At 65.9% G+C, this 16916-nt stretch overlaps 2 protein-coding genes across 3 annotated transcripts; both read right to left on the reverse strand.

The window, feature by feature from the left end:
• Nucleotides 1-7932: 7932 nt before the first annotated feature.
• Nucleotides 7933-9880, reverse strand: TNNI2 (troponin I2, fast skeletal type). Its single transcript, XM_060404162.1, has 6 exons — nt 9685-9880; nt 8953-9511; nt 8735-8863; nt 8502-8591; nt 8224-8400; nt 7933-8116 (listed from the first exon to the last, which is right to left on the reverse strand). The coding sequence occupies exons 3-6, from the start codon at nt 8855-8857 to the stop codon at nt 8021-8023; spliced, it is 486 nt and encodes a 161-aa protein (XP_060260145.1). The 5' UTR covers nt 8858-8863; nt 8953-9511; nt 9685-9880; the 3' UTR covers nt 7933-8020.
• On the reverse strand, nt 9523-16627 carry SYT8 (synaptotagmin 8). 2 transcript variants are annotated; one of them, XM_060404160.1, is made up of 8 exons: nt 13795-16627; nt 13528-13694; nt 13058-13156; nt 12766-12933; nt 12534-12701; nt 12342-12447; nt 12115-12248; nt 9523-9714 (listed from the first exon to the last, which is right to left on the reverse strand). In XM_060404160.1, the coding sequence occupies exons 1-8, from the start codon at nt 13886-13888 to the stop codon at nt 9604-9606; spliced, it is 1047 nt and encodes a 348-aa protein (XP_060260143.1). In that variant the 5' UTR covers nt 13889-16627; the 3' UTR covers nt 9523-9603. The 2 variants fall into 2 exon arrangements, with proteins under 2 accessions (XP_060260143.1, XP_042093690.1); XM_042237756.1 differs by lacking the exon at nt 9523-9714 and adding an exon at nt 11708-12012.
• Between the last annotated feature and the right edge of the window lie 289 nt (nt 16628-16916).

Here is a 16916-nt window from a genome sequence, read left to right on the forward strand (position 1 = left end):
ATTTGGAGGCAGCCTCCGGCCTGTCGGGAGACGCCAACTGAAGATGAAAGCGAGGTGGGGGTGGTGCATCTCAAGCCAAAAAGCCCCAGGAAACCACCAGACACTGGGGAGGGGCCAGGAGGAACTTCTGTGACAACTGGGTCCCCACCTTCGGGCTCCAGGACGGGAGGTGTGGGAGCCGCTCCAGGACGCTCACACCCCTGCCTTCTGCTGTGTGTCCAGCAAAGAGGCCCCGACACTTGCCGAAGCTGGAGGGTGAGAGACACTCTGTTCCCACACCTGGGAGGTGGGGGCCCATGGCAGCCGTGCCGGAGGGTGCCCGGGCTCTGGGCCCAAGGGGGGCAGCGTCCCGCAGCTCACCGGGTTCCTCCTCCTTGGCCGCATCTTGCTCCGCCACCCTCTCCCCTCCTGAGGTCCAGCTCCTGCCCTGAGGCTCTGCCCGACCCCAGGTTCAGCTGCCCCCCACGTCCCGGGGCCGACCAGCTGCTGACCACACCTCCAGCCTCCCCTTCTCCCTCCACCCCATTTCTGCATGCGTGTGCGAGAACCTCACAGCGCCAGGCAGAAATGCCCCGGGCCCACCCTCCTCAAACCTCCACCCCCTCCTCCACTCTGCCAGGTCCAGGACACGTGCAAGAAGCAGACGGCACCCCTGGGGACCCAGTGTCCAAGTCCGAGGGCCCCTGTGCCCCGCTGGGGGGCAGGTGAGGAGAGTTGGCCTTCCTCGGAAGAGCTCAGGGTCCACCCAGGAAGCAGACATGCCGTCGATCACACAGACTCCAGAGGGGCCTTCAGGAGGCAGAGGCCACGCTCAGCCCCCTCTTGCTCCCAGCCCGGCGCGGTCTCCAGTGACACAAAGAAGGACCGGGGGAAACAATGAGTCCTGCGGGAGGGCGGGGTGGGCACCAGGGAGGCTTCTAGCCCCCTGCGGTGCTGAGCCGAGGTGTGCAGGTCCTGAGGGGCTGGCCGGGAGGAGGTCTGGGTGAGGCAGACGGGGGCAGAAGGGCCCAGGTGCACAGCCTGCCTGTGAGATGCCCAGGCAGACCACCCCGGGGAGGCTGGGCCACGGACAGCGTGGCCCCCGAGGCCCGGGTGAGACAGGTCCCTAGGGAAAGCAGGGTCAGGACCACACCCTCCAGTGACCAGGTGATGAGACTCTGGGGCCGGAGGTGGTGAGTGAGAGAGTGGGTGGGGTGAGTGAAGAGCAGTGGTCGAAATCAGGGAAGTGGTCGGCGCAGGGCCAGGTCAAGGCAGAAGAGGGTGACGCAGGTCTGATCCGCCGGGAGCGCTGACGGTGTCCTTGTAGGAAGAGGTGGTCAGGGCTCAGACACACTCAGAGGCCGACCCTGGAGGACGTGGGGAGGGGGCAGCCATCCGCACACCCAGGAGAGGGGCCTCAGAGGGCCAGCCCCGCCCGCATCTGGGTCTGGGATTCCGGCTTCCGGGCCTGGAGACGTGAGTCCTGCTGTTGGACTTGCTGGGCTGTGCTTCGTCGGTGCCCTGGACGCTGACTCAGGGACGTGCCAGTCAGGGAAGGAAGGAGTGGCTGAAACAAACAGCCCCACACCTCGGGGCTTAGCGCCGAGAGGGCTTCACTCTCAGCCCCATCCAGGTGGGAGGGGAGGGGCCTGCACTCATCCTGGGGCCCCAGGCCCCTCCTCTGAGGACCTCGGAGCCCTGGCTGGCAGGGCAGGAGAGGAGAGACCTTGAGGGAGGCTGGGGACGAGGGATGAGAAGTCAGGGCTCCTGGTGGCGCTGGGGGCCCAGGCGTGGCATCGGCGAGCACAGACAGGAAGCAGGAGAAGGTCGGGTCTCGGGAGGATCCAGACACGGATGCCAGCTGCAGAAACCCCAGCAGAGGCGTCCTGGGGGGCTTGTGTGGGTGTGGGCACAGCAAGGAGATGCTGGGAGAGAGACGGTCGGCCATGAGCGGGCTGGAGGGAGGCCTGGGGTCTCCAGCTGCACCGTGACCCTCATCACGCGCTCAGGCTTCCTCCCGCGCGAGTGTGCGCAACGCTGGGCGGGCTTTACTCGGGGAGGAGCTTCGGGGTTTGGTGGTGCAGCTCCCCAGCACCCCGTGCTCCGGCATCAGGTGAGCCGGGCCCTGGGGTCCTGGCCTGGGTACAGAAAGGGACGGGGAGTCTGCAAGGGGAGAGACCAGGTCAGGTGGGGGCCCAGGGGCAGCAGGCGGGTTACAGGAGCCACCGGAGGCCGGGGAGGGTTGAGGAGACGGGGGAGCAGATAAGGGGTCTGTGCACACACGCGACCCCTGGTGGGGCTGGGGGTCAGGCTGAGGGGTGTGGCTGGGACTCCTGGGCACCTGGCTGGGTCTCCCTGCAAGGCGGGCAGCTCCAGTGAGCCTGAAACTGTCACAAAGCCAAAGAAGATTCAAACTACTGTCCAGGTACACTCGTTTCACCTGCTGGCAAGGCCGTGCTCAAAATCCTCCAAGCTAGGCTTCAGCAGTATGTGAACCAAAATCTTCCAGATGTATGAGCTTTAGAAAAGGCAGAGGAACCAGAGATCAAATTGCCAACATTCATTGGATAATAGAAAAAGCACAGGAATTCCAGAAAAACATCTACTTCTGCTTCATTGACTACAAGAAGGCCTTTGACTGTGTGGATCACAACAAACTGTAGAAAATTCTTCAAGAGATGGGACTACCAGACCGCCTTATCTGTCTCCCGAGAAACCTGTATGCAGATCAAGAAGCAACAGTTAGAACTGGGCACGGAACAACAGACTGGTTAAAAATCAGGAAAGGAGTACCTCGAGGCTGTATATTGTCACCCTGCTTATTTACCTTATATTCTGAGTACATCATGTGAAATGCCGGGCTGGATAAAGCACAAGCTGGAATCTGGATTGCCTGGAGAAATATCAACAACCCCAGATATGCAGATGATACCACTCTAATGGTAGAAAGAGAAGAAGAGCTAAAGAGCCTCTTAATGAGGGCGAAAGAGGAGGGTAAAAAAGCTGACTTAAAACTCAACATTCAAAAAATGAAGACCATGGCGTCCAGTCCCATCTCTTCATGGCAAATAGAAGGGTGAGTAGAAGCAGTGACCAGTTTTCTCTCTTGGGTTTGAAATCACTACAGATGGTGACTGCAGCCATGAAATCAGAAGGTGCTTGCTTCTTTAAAGGAAACTTATGACAAGCCTAGACCGTGTATTAAAAAGCAGAGATGTCACTTTGCTGACAAGGATCTGAATAGTCAAAGCTATGGTTTTTCAAATAGTCGTGTATGGATGTGAGAGTTGGACCATAAAAAGGGCCGAACGCTGAAGAATTGATGCTTTCAAACTGTGGTGCTGGAAAAAGACTCTTGAGAGTGCCCTGGAAACCAACCCTGAATATTCATTAGAAGGACTGATGCTGAAGCTAAAACTCCAATACTTTGGCCACCTGGTGCAAAAAGCCAACTTGTTGGGAAAGATTGAGGCAAAAGAAGCGGAGGGCAGAGGATGAGATGGTTGGATGGCATCACCGACTCAATGGACATGAGTTTAAACAAATTCCAGGAGACAGAGAGGACAGGAGAGCCTGGGGTGCTGCAGCCCACGGGGTCCCTAAGAGTCGGACATGACTGAGCGACGGAACGAGAGCCTCAAGGAGCAGGGCTCCGGAAGGAGAAGCCGCGAGGAGGGGGAAGGCCCCAGGCTGGCTGCGAAGGATTCCGGGTGGAGGGTCCACGATACCACCCTGAGAGTGCTATCACCTTCGTATCTGAGGTTATTGATATTTGTCCCAGCCATCTGGATTCACAGCGGGGGGAGGCCATCTGGAGGTCTTCCCCAGGCCCCGCAGGACAATGGAGGATGAAGGCCAGGAGTCTGGCAAGGACATTGGTGATGGGGTGGTCGGGAGGTGGGGCCAGACATGAGCAGAGCCTTGGGGGCCCAGTGTGGACAGTGGGCATGCAAACTCCTGCCCCAGCTGAGGATATCTCCCCTCTACACAAGGTCATTATGGCCCAGACCGTGTGCCCTCAGTCCCGAGGGCTCACTGAAGGCTTCTAGGTGGAGGCCAGGAGAGAGAGCCTTCTCGGCCTGGCGCTGAGGCAGGTGTGTCGTGGAGCAGTGACTGGGGAAGCTGGGAGGACTCCCAGAAGGAGTCAGAGCTCCGTCCTCACCTGTCTGTCCTGTGAGGCAGGTATACTCACCTGCAAACCCATTTCATTTTTGGGTAAACCAAGGCCAACCAGCTGTGAAGGGGAGTGAGTGGAGGTCAGGAAGGAGGGTGACAAGGAGGCCCAGGGCTGGAGCTGGAGGGGGAGCAAGTCTGGGCCCAGATGAAGCTGGTATTTGGGGACCAGAGGGGACAGAGGTGGACAGGTTGCCAGGGGCTAAGCTAAAGAGGTGAAGCCCCATGGGCGCCCCAGGTGGACGCTCCCCTGGCTTTTCCTTGGCGAGGTGAGGGTGCAGGTGAAGGGGGAGGGAAGCCTGTCTCACAGCTGCAGGGAACGCAGGGGCCACAGCCCATCCGAGTCCACAGGGCTCTGTCCACTCCCGAGTGGACCCCTGGCAGCGTCCCGTCCCTGAGGCTGGCACCTCCCACCCTGCCTTGCCTCCTTGGCCCACCACACTCACCCGACCTGCTGAAGAAGGGTGGGCCCGGGACCCTCCCGAGACCCCTGTCCGGGTCCCCCGCCTCCCATCATCAAGGGACAGACTTTATTTTCAGGGGCTCCCAAATCCCTGCAGATGGTGACTGCAGCCGTGGAACTGGAAGATGCTTACTCCTTGAAAGAAAAGCGAGACAAACCTAGACAGTGTCTTAAAAAGCAGAGACGTCACTTTCTCGACAAAGGTCTGCCTCGTCAAAGCTGCGGTTTTCCCGGTAGTCATGTACTGATGTGAGAGTCGGACCATAAAGAAGGCTGAGTGACGAACAATTGATGCTTTCAAACTGTGGTGTTGGAGGAGACTTTTGAGAGTCCCTTGGACACCAAGGAGATCAAACCAGTCCATCCTAGAGGAAATGAATCCTGAATATCCATTGGAAGGGCTGAAGCAACAGTACTTTGGTCACCTGATACAGAGAGCCGACACACTGGAAAAGACCCTGATACCGGCAAAGAGGAGGGGGCGACAGAGAACAACGGCTGGATGGCATCACTGACTCGATGGACAGGAATTTGAGCAAAGCCAAGGGATAGTAAAGGACAGGGAAGCCTGGCGTGCTGCGGTCCATGGGGTCTCAGAGTCAGGTACAACTGAGCAACTGAAGAACAACCATTTTGCCATTGTTTAAGAGTTTTCTTGGTTTGACTTTTTTTTTTTTTTAAAAAAAAAAAAAGGTTTAATTGGGAGGAAATTATTTCAAGCAGGCAGAAAAGTTTTAAGACTGACCCTCGGAGGCCCTGCGCATCCTCAGCCCCGGCACCTGCCATCTCTCTGTCCCTCTTCCAGTCTCCTCTACTCCTAAGGACTCACAGGAGCAGCCCTCTCCCCTGACCACAGTGCAGACTCAACCTCAGTCCACCGCTGAGCTCTCACCGGCCACCGCATGCCTGCCGACCACCTCCCCTCAATTGCTTTGCTCTGTCTTTGCTCTGCCCTTTTCCTTTCCGGCCCCGAGACGGTCCTGGCTCTCTGTGCACCCATGCCCCTGCGCTCAGCCATCCGCCCCTGAGCCCTGGTCACTTCCTGGGGGTCGGTGCAGGGACCAAGACCCCAGTGTCTGGGCATTCCCCAAGGGCAGCATGGAGTGAGCTGCAGGCCCAAACCCATACACACCCCGCACCAGCCAGGAGCATCCAGCCAGGCTCCTCCAGCCTCACCCGGCTCCCTGGCCCAGACGAGCCAGGTTCCCCGGGACTTGCTGTGGCTGCGTCCCTCCCTGACCTCCAGCATCACCCCCGGGGGGGCACGTCCCCTGCACGTCTTGCTGCCCTCCTCCTGTCCTTGGGGCTCCTTCCCGGGCAGCGTCCACCTTGGACGCTCCAGGAGCCGCTGCCTCCCTCATCTGTTGCCAGGGCTGAGACCCCGTCTTCAGCCCGGACCCCTGCACCCAGCTGTCTGTCTGCGAGCAGCCACATCCTCCCCTCGCAGAGCCAGCCCTGCACCCACTCTGGGCACAGGCCTGAGTGCCCCGTCTCTCTGGTCCACGGCGTCCTGGGGGCTCTGCCTCTTGAATCTCTCTCCACCCACTGCCGCTTCCCCCCCGACCCCGCCCCCAGGGGTGACAGCCTCCAGCCTCGACCATTCTCCAGGCTGCAGAGAACTTTCTAGAAGGCAGAGCCCTCAACACTTGCCCGCTGCTGGACTACGTGCTTCCCGGATTGGGCCCATGTCCACATAGCTGCAGGGACACTGAGGTCAGCCGGGAGCACCACCCTCAGGGGGTGGCAGAGGGGTGTGGAGCCAGGCCGAGCTGCGTTGGCTGGGTGTTTGCCCATTTGGCTCGGTTCCGGTGGTCCTCTGTCATGCCGTGTGTTCATTGGAAAACGCAACAAGTACCCATAAGTCAGGGGGCTTCCTAGGTGCCTCAGACAGTTAAGAATTCGCCTCCAATGCAGACGTGGCTTCGATCCCTGGGTTGAGAAGACTCCCTGGAGGAGGGCATGGCTACCCACTCCAGTATTCTTCCCTGGATAATTCCATGAAGAGAGGAGCTTGGCAGGCTACAGGCCCCAGGGTCGCACAGAGTTGGACCCAACTGAGCCCACAAGAGTCTACTGAGCTGCCCCAAGCACGACGTCACCCCCACCTGCCCCCCAGCCCAGGGAGTCACTTTCTGGAACCTCGTGTTTGACATTTGCTTGCAAGAAGGTCATTCCCCAAACCCACCAAGTCGGTGGCGCCTGTGGCGGCTGCATCCCTGGGGAGCCCCGCCCCCGTTCCCTGCACAGTTGCTGGGCTCACTTTGCGGGTGGGGGGCAGGTACCGCCTCCGCCACTGGGAGCTCTGGCCACTGCAGCCCACTCAGTCCTGGAGCCCACTGCCAGCTGCCTGCCCGCGCTGGGCTCCGCACTCGGCGAGCCTCAACTGGAGCGCCGCCTCCCGCCGCCGGGAGTGCTAGGACTGGGCCTGCCCCAAGTCACAGGGTAGCGGAGCAGGAGGGCCCGCAGGAAGGTGCCCGCAGGAAGGTGCCTGCAGGACGGAGCCCAGTCCCTGCACCGCAGGGCCAGGCGGTGGGACAGGCCAAGGCCTTGGGCGGGCTGACGTCCCTCCCTTGACGCTCAAGGCTCCGGGCCCCTGCACATCAATCGTGAGGGCCTCCCGAGGGCAAGGGCAGGATGGACAGCCGCTCCATCACGGTGGCAGCCTGGCCTCCCCACCAGAGATCTGAGCGTGGGGCCTTCGCGGACCGCACCATCATCCCTCAGAAGGAGGCTGAAGGCGGCCTTGCTGTGACAGTCCCATCTGGGCCTGCCAGGGACATTGTGTCCTGATGTGGGGGGTGGCAGGGCCGGGGCGGGCAGGAAGGAAGGCAGGCCTCCCGCTGGGCCCAGAGAGGGGCTGCCTTATTCCGTCACCAGTCTCGGGGGGAGACAGACCCCAGCCCCTCGAGGCCCCCAGGAGTCTGGTCCACGACCGCCCCCCAAGCCCCTCCGGGGGGCCTGGGGTCTGGGGAGGGGCAGCTGGGGAGAACGGGCTGCCTGTGCAGGGAGGGAGGCCACCCCAGGCCCCTGCGTGTACCGGTGCCTCAAGGACAGTGTTTCTGGCCCCGAGGGGGCCTCTGTGACGCCAGCGACAACAGACGGGCGCCCATCTCCGGGTGTCGCTCGGCAACGCCCCGGCCACCCCAGCGGGTGGGCGAGGAGGAGAGCTTCCGGCCTGGAGACCACCCGCCCGGACAGCCGGGACCCCCAAAGCCCGCGTGTGGCTCCCCCACGCCAAGCCCAGGCACAGTCTCGGGGCCTTCCCAGGGCGGCCTGTGGATAGGGCGGCGCCGGACCAGGGCAGGGAGGAGCAGGCCTGGGGATTGGAATCCTTTATTGACAGGCGCCAAGTCAGCCTCAGGGCCCCCGGTGACGGGGCGCCGGGCGGCGGCCGGGGTGAGGGGCCTAGGACTCGGTCTCGAACATCTTCTTGCGGCCCTCCATGCCTGACTTCTCCTCAATGTTCTTCCTCCAGTCGCCCACATCGCGCAGGTCGCGCTCCTGCAGGTGGGACAGGGCTCAGGCCGGCGCCGCCTCCCCGCCGCCCGGCGTCCGGCCCCCGCAGGCGGGCCCCGAGGCTGAGGCCCCCGCCGCCGGGGGCGGCCTACCTTCTCGGTGTCCTCCTTCTTGACCTGCTTGAGGTTGGCCCGCAGGTCCATGCACACCTTGTGCTTGGAGCCCAGCAGCGCCTTCAGCATGGCGTCGGCCGACATGCGCACGCGTCGCAGCGGGGGCCGCTTGAACTTGCCCCTCAGGTCGAACAGCTTCTGGTTCATGTCCTCCAGCTGCAGGGCGGGCAGCGAGGCTGGGCGGGCAGGCGTTGGGGACTGGGCCCCGCCATCAGGGCAGCCCGCGCCCCGGCCCACGCGCCTCCCCCGCCACTCACCTCCTTGGTGCTCTTCTGCATCCTCACCTCCATGTCATACTTCTCCTCCTCGGCCGCGTCGATCTTGGCGTGCAGCTGCCTGCAGAGCTCCTGGCGGCGGAGGTCACGGGTGGGCGAGCGGGCGACCCCACGGCTGGCCTCCACCCACCCTGACCACCCCGCTCGTCCTCCCGACCCGGGGGGTGGATGGGCCAGGCCAGGAACAGGGCCCACGATGCGGGGGCCCTGGGTACCTGCACTTCAGACATGGAGCCGGGCAGGTGCAATGGCGGGCAGTGTTCTGACAGGTAGTTCTGCTTCTCCGCCTCCCGGCGGCCCTCCTCCTTCTCCAGCTCAGTGGCCGCAATCTGCAGCATGACGCTCTGGGGGGTGGGGTGGGGGCAGCGGGCAGTGAGGGCGCCGCTGGCCAGGCTGCTGCGCCCCCGGGCCGCCCTCCCCGGCCCTCACTTACCTTCAGGTGCTGCCTGCGGGCCGTGATGGCCCTGTTGCGTTTCTGCAGGGCAGGGGAGAGGAGGCGCCGTCAGGGCCGGCCGGTGGGGCGTCCTGGCACCCCGCACCCTTCCCTGCCCACTCGGCCAGCCCTGCATCCTGCCCAAGGCACGGCGGGGCCTGGGCCTGGTGGGGAACACGGGGCCGCGTGGGGACCCTTTGCCGGGGCGGCCCTTCTGGTGGGGAGGCCTGGGGTCTGGAGAAGAGACTTCGGACAGGGAAGGCGGGAGGAGGGCAGGGGAGACCCTCGGGCCCCGAGGTGGGGGCGGGGTGCAGCCAAGAGAAACAAGAAGTGACTCCCCAGTGACCAGGCCGCAGCCCACTTCCCCCCGGCCCGTGGGAGGGGCCAACGGGAAGGCCACTTCCTCTGTTTCTCAGCGTCTTGGAGGGTGGGGTGGGGCAGTTTCACCCACAGGGTGAGTCAGTCTCCCTGGGCCTTGGAGCTCCAGCTTCAGGCCTGTCCTGACTTGGGGGTCCCATCCCCTCAGTGTTTCACCCCCAAGCTGGTACTCACCTCCTCACTGTCCCAGGAGGGCGGGCGGGGGGTAGGGGAGAGAGAAGAGAGGTTAGGGCCATGGGGCTGTGTGATGGGGCAGGCGGGTGCGTGGGGTGGTCAGGTGGGGACACGCAGAGACCCCCACCCAGCACTGGGGGGCGGGGGCCCCAGGGACAGCAGGCTGGGGGTTGCACTTACTCCCCCATCGTGCGATCCTGAGCTGATAGCCTGTGGGAGAGAAAGGTGAGGGGTCAGGACCCCTGCCCACCTGCCCTGTACCCGGTGGGGCCAGGAGAACACTAGCCCACCCCCCGCCCCCACCTCCTTCAGGGCCACGTCTTGGAATTCCCCAGGGCGGGGAGGGAGCAGTAAGAGGAGACAGGGTGCCCGAAATGTCCCCGCGGGCCTGGAGTTGCTGCAGCTGTCCCCACGGGAGGGAGGGTCTGGCCAGCGCAGGTGGCCGCCTGAGCCGCCAGTTATTTTTAGCCCTGCTCCTTCGGCTTCTGGCCCAAGTGCACGGAAGACGCCGCCCCCCGGTAGGGCCTGGGGTCCCTCACGCCTCGAAGCCCCCTCTTCCCAAGGCTCAGAGCCGAGGCCTGGCTGCCGCCGTGCCGTCCGGGACCCCATGCCATGCCAGCCCCCTCCGGAGGCGTCTCCCTGCAGCCCTCTGCTCTGCAGAAGCCCTCAGACCCCGGACCCCCACCCTCGCCCTGGAGAAGTCCCTCTGAGAGCGCGCTCCAGACGCGCCCGTGCTGGCCTCGGCGGGCCGGGCCGGCCTCACCTCGCGTCTGGGCAGCGGCGCTGGGACCGAGGTCAGGCCGGCAGTGGCGAGTCGGGCTGGTGGGTCCGGGGGAGGGCTATAAATGGCCTCCCCCGGGCTGGGCCCCCGCTCAGAAAGGGCATGGAGTCCTCCTCAGACCAATGGGGGCACAGGGACCTCCCCACCTGCCCAGCCGCCTGGCCTGGCCCCGCCGCCGCCACTGCCATCCAGGCCAAGAAGTCTTGGGAGGGGGTGCTGAGGCTGGGTTGGTCTATTTAGGGCGAGGTGACGACTTCGAGTCGCCTCCCTCGTATCTTGCAAGGAGCCCGAGGACAGTGTGACGGCCTCAGCAGCCACGGTGCCAGCTCAGGGGTCAGCCGAGGGGTCACTCCTGCCCAGCCCTGTCTGCCCAGAGGCAGGGTCCACTCTGGGTCGCCCTCGGCTTTCCCAGGCCTCTGGGCCCCCCAGGAAACAGCAGCCCACTCACACTCTGCTGCCCACAGTCCCCTCTAGCCCAGTGGACAGATTGGGCATGAGCTGCTCAAGTGCTCCCTGCCTCAGGCTGGCCTGGGGCAAGGCCGGACCCCAGATACAGCCTCTGCGGCCTGCAGCAGCACCAGGGGCTCTGGGCTGAGGGTAGAGGGACTGCCCTCCAGGGGTGGGATCCCATCTTCTTCTCAGAGCTGGATGGGAGGTCCCAGATGGACGTGCAGCCTTGCCCGACCACCCTGCCCGTGGGCTGGCTCCCCGCACAGCTCAGAACACATCCTTCAAACTCAGGATTTCGGCACCACCCGCCTGGGAACCTCTCCCTGACCCGAGGGGGCCCAGGGCCCGCCTGGCTGCTCAGGCAGGCCCAGCACACTGCCCTCCTCACCCCAGCCCCGGGCCTGCGGCCCCCCACCCTGGCCCCCGCCCAGCAGAGGCATCCGGACGACCATGACTTGGCATCCTCTGAGCTGGGGCTTCTCGGCCATGGGGAGGGCCAGGGAGAGCTGAAGCCGTCCAGATGTGTGGGGGTTAGAGTTGCTTTCTGGGCCAGGCTGAGCCCCCAAAGGCCCAGGGTGGCTTCTGCAGGCATCTACTGCCCCCTGCTGCGCGTGCAGGGGAGGCCCCGCCCCACCATCCAGTCAGTTTCAGGGCTTTGTGGGGGACTGGGGTGGCCCCAGGAATTGGAGTTCCCTCCACCCACTGTCACCACCCTCCCAAACACCTTGCTCTTGCCCGGTGTGTCCCCAGGGGCCCGTCTCTAGCTCTCTAGTCACAGATGGGGGCCCCTTCTCCCGGATCATCCCCAGCGGGCCTGGAGGGGCCCCTTTGCCCTCACTCAGGGGTCAGGCCCAAGTCAGAGGCCTGGATGAGCCACGAGAGGAGACCCTCTCCCTGTCCATGGGAGGGGCCGTGGCGGTGTCAGGAGCCCCTGACCCCGCCGCGCCTGCAGAGCTCAGGAAAGACGCATGGTGGAGGGGAGGCGTTTATTGCCGCGGGCCCTGGGGCAATGCGCACGGGGAGGCCCAGGCCCAGGGCTGCCCTCAGAAGCCAGGCAAGGGCAGACGCAGGCGGGACTGCAAGGCCAGGGCCTGGTCCACCTCCCTGGCTGGCTGCAGGCGGTGCCACTGGGCGACGGGCCGCCGGGCCTGGGCCAGCATGTCCGCCCAGTGCTGGAGAGGCTGCCCAGAGGCCCGGGCGCCCAGCAGCACCTTGCCGACAGGCTCGGCCCGCAGCTGTGGGCCCTGGGCCCAGACGGCCAGCACCAGATCCACGCTCTGGGTAGAAGCAGGCAGAGGTGTAGGAGGAGGGGGAGAGAGACAGCGGTCAGTTTGGCCCTGAGTGAGGTTCTCTCCTGCCCCCTCCTCCAGGCAGCCCACCTGGATCTGGCTGAAGGGCACGAGGAAGGTGAAGGCCTCGTTGAAGTAAGGGGTGGCCGTGCCCTTCCTGGCCGACGTCTTTCTCCTTTTCCACTTCCTCTGGTTCAGCATGAGCTGGATCTTCACGTAGGGGTCTGGGAGAGCGAAAGGGGTCAGAGGGCCTCCCAGGTCTGAGGGCTGAGCCCTGGGTTCCTCTGTCCACATGGCGAGGTGGGTCCAGCTCTCACCTGCCAGCACAGGGCTCAGGCCTCGGGCCTCCAGCACGACCACAGTCAGCCGGCCGGAGCCGGGCACGTAGTGGAGCGAGAAGCAGAGCTCCTCCGTCTGCTCAGGCTGTGGGGGGCACGAGAGGGCCTCAGCTGCCCCCCCCAGCACGCGGAGCCAGGTGGGGGGCGGGAGCCCGGGGCGGGCGGGCTCACCTCAGCCGCAGCGGGCGGGCCCAGTGGGCGCCAGAGCTCCAGCACGTGCTGCAGGTCCACGGAGCCCAGCGGCAGGCTGAGCGCGCCCAGCGGCCGGTGCTGGGAGAGGCGCCTGTGGTCCAGGAGCAGCACACGCAGGGTGGTCCTGGGCAGCTCCACAGGCGGCACCTGCGGGAGGGGTGTGAGCCGCCTGGCCGCCCCACCCAGCCCCCTGGGCCCAGCCCTGACTCACGTGGAAGGAGCAGGTCTCCTCGAACGCGGGGCACAGCGTGCCACGATGCACCTTCGTCTCGTGCACGCGCCCAGCGTCCGGGGACAGGCTCAGGCGGGCGTAGGGGTGCGCCGTGCCGCCCGGGGCCCCGGGCCTCAGGTCCGCGGCCTGCTTGAGGCCCACCCGGATCTAGCATCCAGGAGGCTGTTTCAGCAAGGGGCCCTCCGCGGTCAGCCCTGCGCCACCCAGCACTGGGCACCCGCCCTCACTCATCACCCTCCAAAATCCCACACATCCTCTGGGACCCCCTCACCTCCTGGCTTCCAGAGTCATACTCCAGGGACAGCTGCAGGCGCCCCCACTGCTGGGCCCCTCCAGGTCCAGATGCCACGTTACCCAACTCCGGCTGCACCTGGGTGGCGTTGCGAGAATGCTGACCACTGTGTGGGCACCCTGTGCCCGTCAGATCCCCCGCCCCGCAGGCAGTGGGTCCACGGCGGAGCAGATGTCCAGGCCACTAGAAGGCCACGCTCCGCTCGGCCCTGCGGGACTGGCCACGACACCCCCAAATCCGCCTCTCAGGCCACTGCCTTACCCCAGAACCTCTGCAGCTCCTGGTGGCCCGAGCCCCTGCTCACCTTGGTTCGTCGCCTCCCCTGTGGGGAAGGCCCCCGCCTCTGCCCTGGGCAGACCAGACCACCCTGGGGGCAGAGCTGGCCCCCAAGCCTGGCCCCCGGGCTGCCCCGGCCCTGGCCCACAGGAAGTCGGGTGCCCGCCTCTCACCAGGTGGGTGGTGGTGGTGAGCTCGGTGGTGCCCGGGACCACAGCCTGCTTGTCTCTGGGCCTCTTCCTGCGGCGCCCACGGCGGCAGCAGCGGACGGTGCAGAGCAGGCAGGAAGCAAGGAGGATGCCCGCTACCACGGCGGCGGCCACGAGTGCCCAGCGGAGCCCTGGGGTGGCGCAGAGATGGCCTGAGAAGCCACTGCAGACAGCGACCGCCGCCCACCCCTTGGGCCGTCTGCACTCTCCCCCATGGGCCCACAGACTCACAGGGGATGGGGGTGGTGAGGTCCGGTGTGAGCCCAGGAGCGGCTGTGGTGCCCGCTGGGGTGCGGGCACTGTGGGTGTCTGGAGGGTGCCCCATCTCCTGGCCCCACTGCCTTGGAGCAAACGGCCCAGGCGGCCAGGTCACTCATGAGGGTGACCCCTGGGGACCTTGCCCACCATTCCATCTGCCCAGCAGCAGCCAGCTCGGTCTGCCCAGGCAAGGAGGCCGCCTGGGGTGGCCAGGGCAAGTGTTCCGAGTGGCGCCAGGTGGAGGGAGGTGCGGGCCCAGCCTCCTGGCCACCACCCCCTCCCAGCCCTGCCAAGCAGGCCCGGCCTGGGCAGCCCAGCCCTGCCCCCACCGGCCTCCCGAGAGCCTTCCACTGCCTTCCTCCAGGAAGCCCCTTCCCACCTGGCCACTCTTCCTGGGCCCCAGCCCCCTTGAGCCCACCACAGTTTGCTAGTGACACGGGTGGGGCGTGTTTAATTGTCGGTCACCAGCCCCAGAGCAACTGGGGGGCTTGGGGTGGCAGCTCTGGGGGGCCGGGGCTCTGCTAGGGTCACGGGGTGCAGGAGGGGTGGGAGTGGGGTCACACCCTCTGGGTCGGCAGGGGTCATCAGAGCATGTCCAGGCCAAAGGAGGTGCCGCGAGGGGCACGGCGAGGTGGGGGCAGGCAGAGCAGTGTGCAGCTGGGCGCGGCCGGTATTCCTGCCCGCCTACCTGCCCCCCAGCCTTCAGCAGCTCTGCTCCTGGGGGGACGGAGGGCCGGGCCAGTGCGGCCCACCGTTCAGGAGGAGCATGCCCACAGAGACCCCCGCAGGGACCCCCACAGCCCTCACACTGAGACCTCAGGCCATGGGGGTCTCCCCGCAACAGCTTGTCCTGGGCTCCCCTCCTCCTGGGGGCACCGGTGGCCTGGCCATAGGACCCGGCCCAGCCCCAGCCCCCCAGGAACAGGCAGGCGTCAGAGCTGGACCCCCACTACTGTGCTTCCCACCCACCCTGCTGCAAAGTGCGGGGAGCGTCGGAAGAGGGCCCCGCCGAGATCTAAGTCTCAGCGGCCCCTGCCAGCGCTGGCCCAACCTGTTGAAGGAGGGGCCACAGTCAAAGCGGGGTGTCCTGGCCGCGGGGGTCCTGCCGCACAGACTGGCTGTCTCCCCTTCCCCCCGACTGCGCCTGTCTCGTCCCCACAGGGGCTGTCCAACCGCAGCGGGCAGGGCCCAGCCCCAGGGAGCCACCCACACGAGGAGGGGGCGCCAGGCAGGCCGGGGCTCAGAGTGGAAGCCGGGCTTGCTCTAACTCCCGCCGCTGCCAGCTTGGAGAGCTAAGGTTTGGAGCAAGGGGCCGCGCGAGTCCTCTGTGAGCCCCACAGTTGTGGAGCCGCTGGCAAGGCCCTGGCCGTGGGGTGTGGGGCGCTCGGGGTGCTCACAGGCCCGGGCGGCCCCTCTGACCACTCCTGTGCTGGCTGGAGGGGTGCTCCGGGTGGGCCGGCCAGAGCCGAGGGCCCCTGGAGCAGCCCTGTGGTGGACGCGGGGTCCCAGCTCCGACGTGGGGCTGAAGGCCGCCTTTACCTGCCGAAATGTCGGAGCCCAGGGGCGTCCTGGGGTTGAGACAGCGTCCTTCGCTGCTCTCATGGCTGGGAACACGGGGTCGGTGATCACTGTCAGCCCAGAATCCCCGTCTGTGTGTGTGGGGGGGGGTGCTTGTGCGAGCCTGTGTGCGTGCGTGCATCCTCGTGAGTGTGCGCGCGTGCGCCCTCCCCGCCCCCCACTTGGCTGGTGTCCTCCTCCTGTTTGACCGGAGAGCCGTGGACCTCGAACCGCCGGGGTCTGGTGAAGGGGGAGCCCCAGAGCCGCAAGAGGGGCCTGAGAGCGCGCCCGCGAGGCCTGGGCAGGCGCGGGGCCCCGCTGGACTGCCCGGTCCCCGCGGTGGTCAGGGTTCCGGCCTGCGCGCGGCCGCCAGGTGGCGCTGTCTGCTCCGCCGGCCGGGCTGGGCCGCCCGCCTGCGTCCAGGCCCGGGTCGCGGGGTGCGCTCGCGGGGGGCCCCAGGAGGGCAGGTGGCCCAGGGGCGGCCCCACGGCCCTGCTCAGCCCTCCCTGCCCCCGCGCCGGCCTCCGGATGCCCTCCCTGCCTGGGCAGTGCCTCCCCGACCAGCCGCTCAGGAGACAGGAAGTTCCTCCTGGAGGGTGCCGTCCGTGGCCCTGCTGCGGAAAACCTCCCGGGTGCTGAGGCCGCTTCTCCCAGGAAGCGCGGGCTGGTGTCTCCCGGAGTCTCAGCCCCCACCACCTCCTCCGCCGTCCCTCCAGGCCGCCCTGCTCTCTCGCTCTGGGCAGGGCGGCATCCTCTTCCCCACCTCCCAGCACAAGCCGGTTTGCTGCCTCAGCTGCCAAGCTCCCCTCCTGCTTCGTGACCTTCCCACCACCGCCCCCTCCCCGTCCTGCTTGGCCTTGGAGACCTGAGTGAGCCCCCCTCCTCCAGGAAGCCCTGCTCACTCCGGGCCCTGGGACCCGCAGGAGTGACGCTGGGCTCCACGCTGTGTCTCCATGCCAGCTCTCCCTGGGGGAGGGCCTCCCTGTCAACCTGGGGCTTGGCACCCACCAAAGCTGCAGTGACTGACCCCTCCACCTTTGGTCTAACTGGGATGCTTGATTCTTCCCGGAAACAATGTTCCCATGGGCCTCCTTCCAGAAGAACAGGATTCCCCCGGACGTCGGGGGGCAGCAGGCCCGCCCAGCCACCACACTCTCTCACCTGACGCCCATCCGCCTGGCCTCCCCCTCGGCCCTGGGCGCTGGAAGACGGTGCCCGAGTGCGCAGCTTTGCTCAGCCTCCAGTGACTGGAAACTCTGCTTGGGGTGGGGCGGGGGGTGGCGGGGTGTGGGAGGCAGGGCTTCGGGGAGCCCCACCTCGGGGCCAGGAAACTCCCCTGGGAGGAGGGCCCCTCCCAGGACCCCACCCGCAGGGCTCCCCTGGGGCATCGCGGTTCCTTCCAAAAGCCCTGCTGGGCGTAGTGCTGGCCCTCTGGGGCTTGACCTTCAGGTGAGGCAGTGGAGAGACCGGGCTGCACGCGGTTTGTGGAAGGTCTACACTGGGGGAGATGTTCTGAGTCAGGAGGATGCCTGGGTTTG

Source organism: Ovis aries, chromosome 21, assembly GCF_016772045.2.
Source record: "Ovis aries strain OAR_USU_Benz2616 breed Rambouillet chromosome 21, ARS-UI_Ramb_v3.0, whole genome shotgun sequence".
Classification (NCBI taxonomy): Eukaryota; Metazoa; Chordata; class Mammalia; order Artiodactyla; family Bovidae; genus Ovis; species Ovis aries.

What these genes read in the sequence shown, in the direction of transcription:
- TNNI2 (XM_060404162.1), bottom strand. Translation starts at nt 8,857, where the DNA reads ATGCTGCAGATTGCGGCCACTGAGCTGGAGAAGGAGGAGGGCCGCCGG. An exon ending in GCTCCATGTCTGAAGTGCAG is followed by an intron (nt 8,592 to 8,734) that starts GTACCCAGGGCC and finishes CTCCGCCGCCAG; the next exon opens with GAGCTCTGCAGGCAGCTGCA. An exon ending in TGCAGAAGAGCACCAAGGAG is followed by an intron (nt 8,401 to 8,501) that starts GTGAGTGGCGGG and finishes CCCGCCCTGCAG; the next exon opens with CTGGAGGACATGAACCAGAA.
- SYT8 (XM_042237756.1), bottom strand. Translation starts at nt 13,888, where the DNA reads ATGGGGCACCCTCCAGACACCCACAGTGCCCGCACCCCAGCGGGCACC. An exon ending in ATGACTCTGGAAGCCAGGAG is followed by an intron (nt 12,934 to 13,057) that starts GTGAGGGGGTCC and finishes CCTGGATGCTAG; the next exon opens with ATCCGGGTGGGCCTCAAGCA. An exon ending in CCTGAGCCCTGTGCTGGCAG is followed by an intron (nt 12,249 to 12,341) that starts GTGAGAGCTGGA and finishes TCGCTCTCCCAG; the next exon opens with ACCCCTACGTGAAGATCCAG.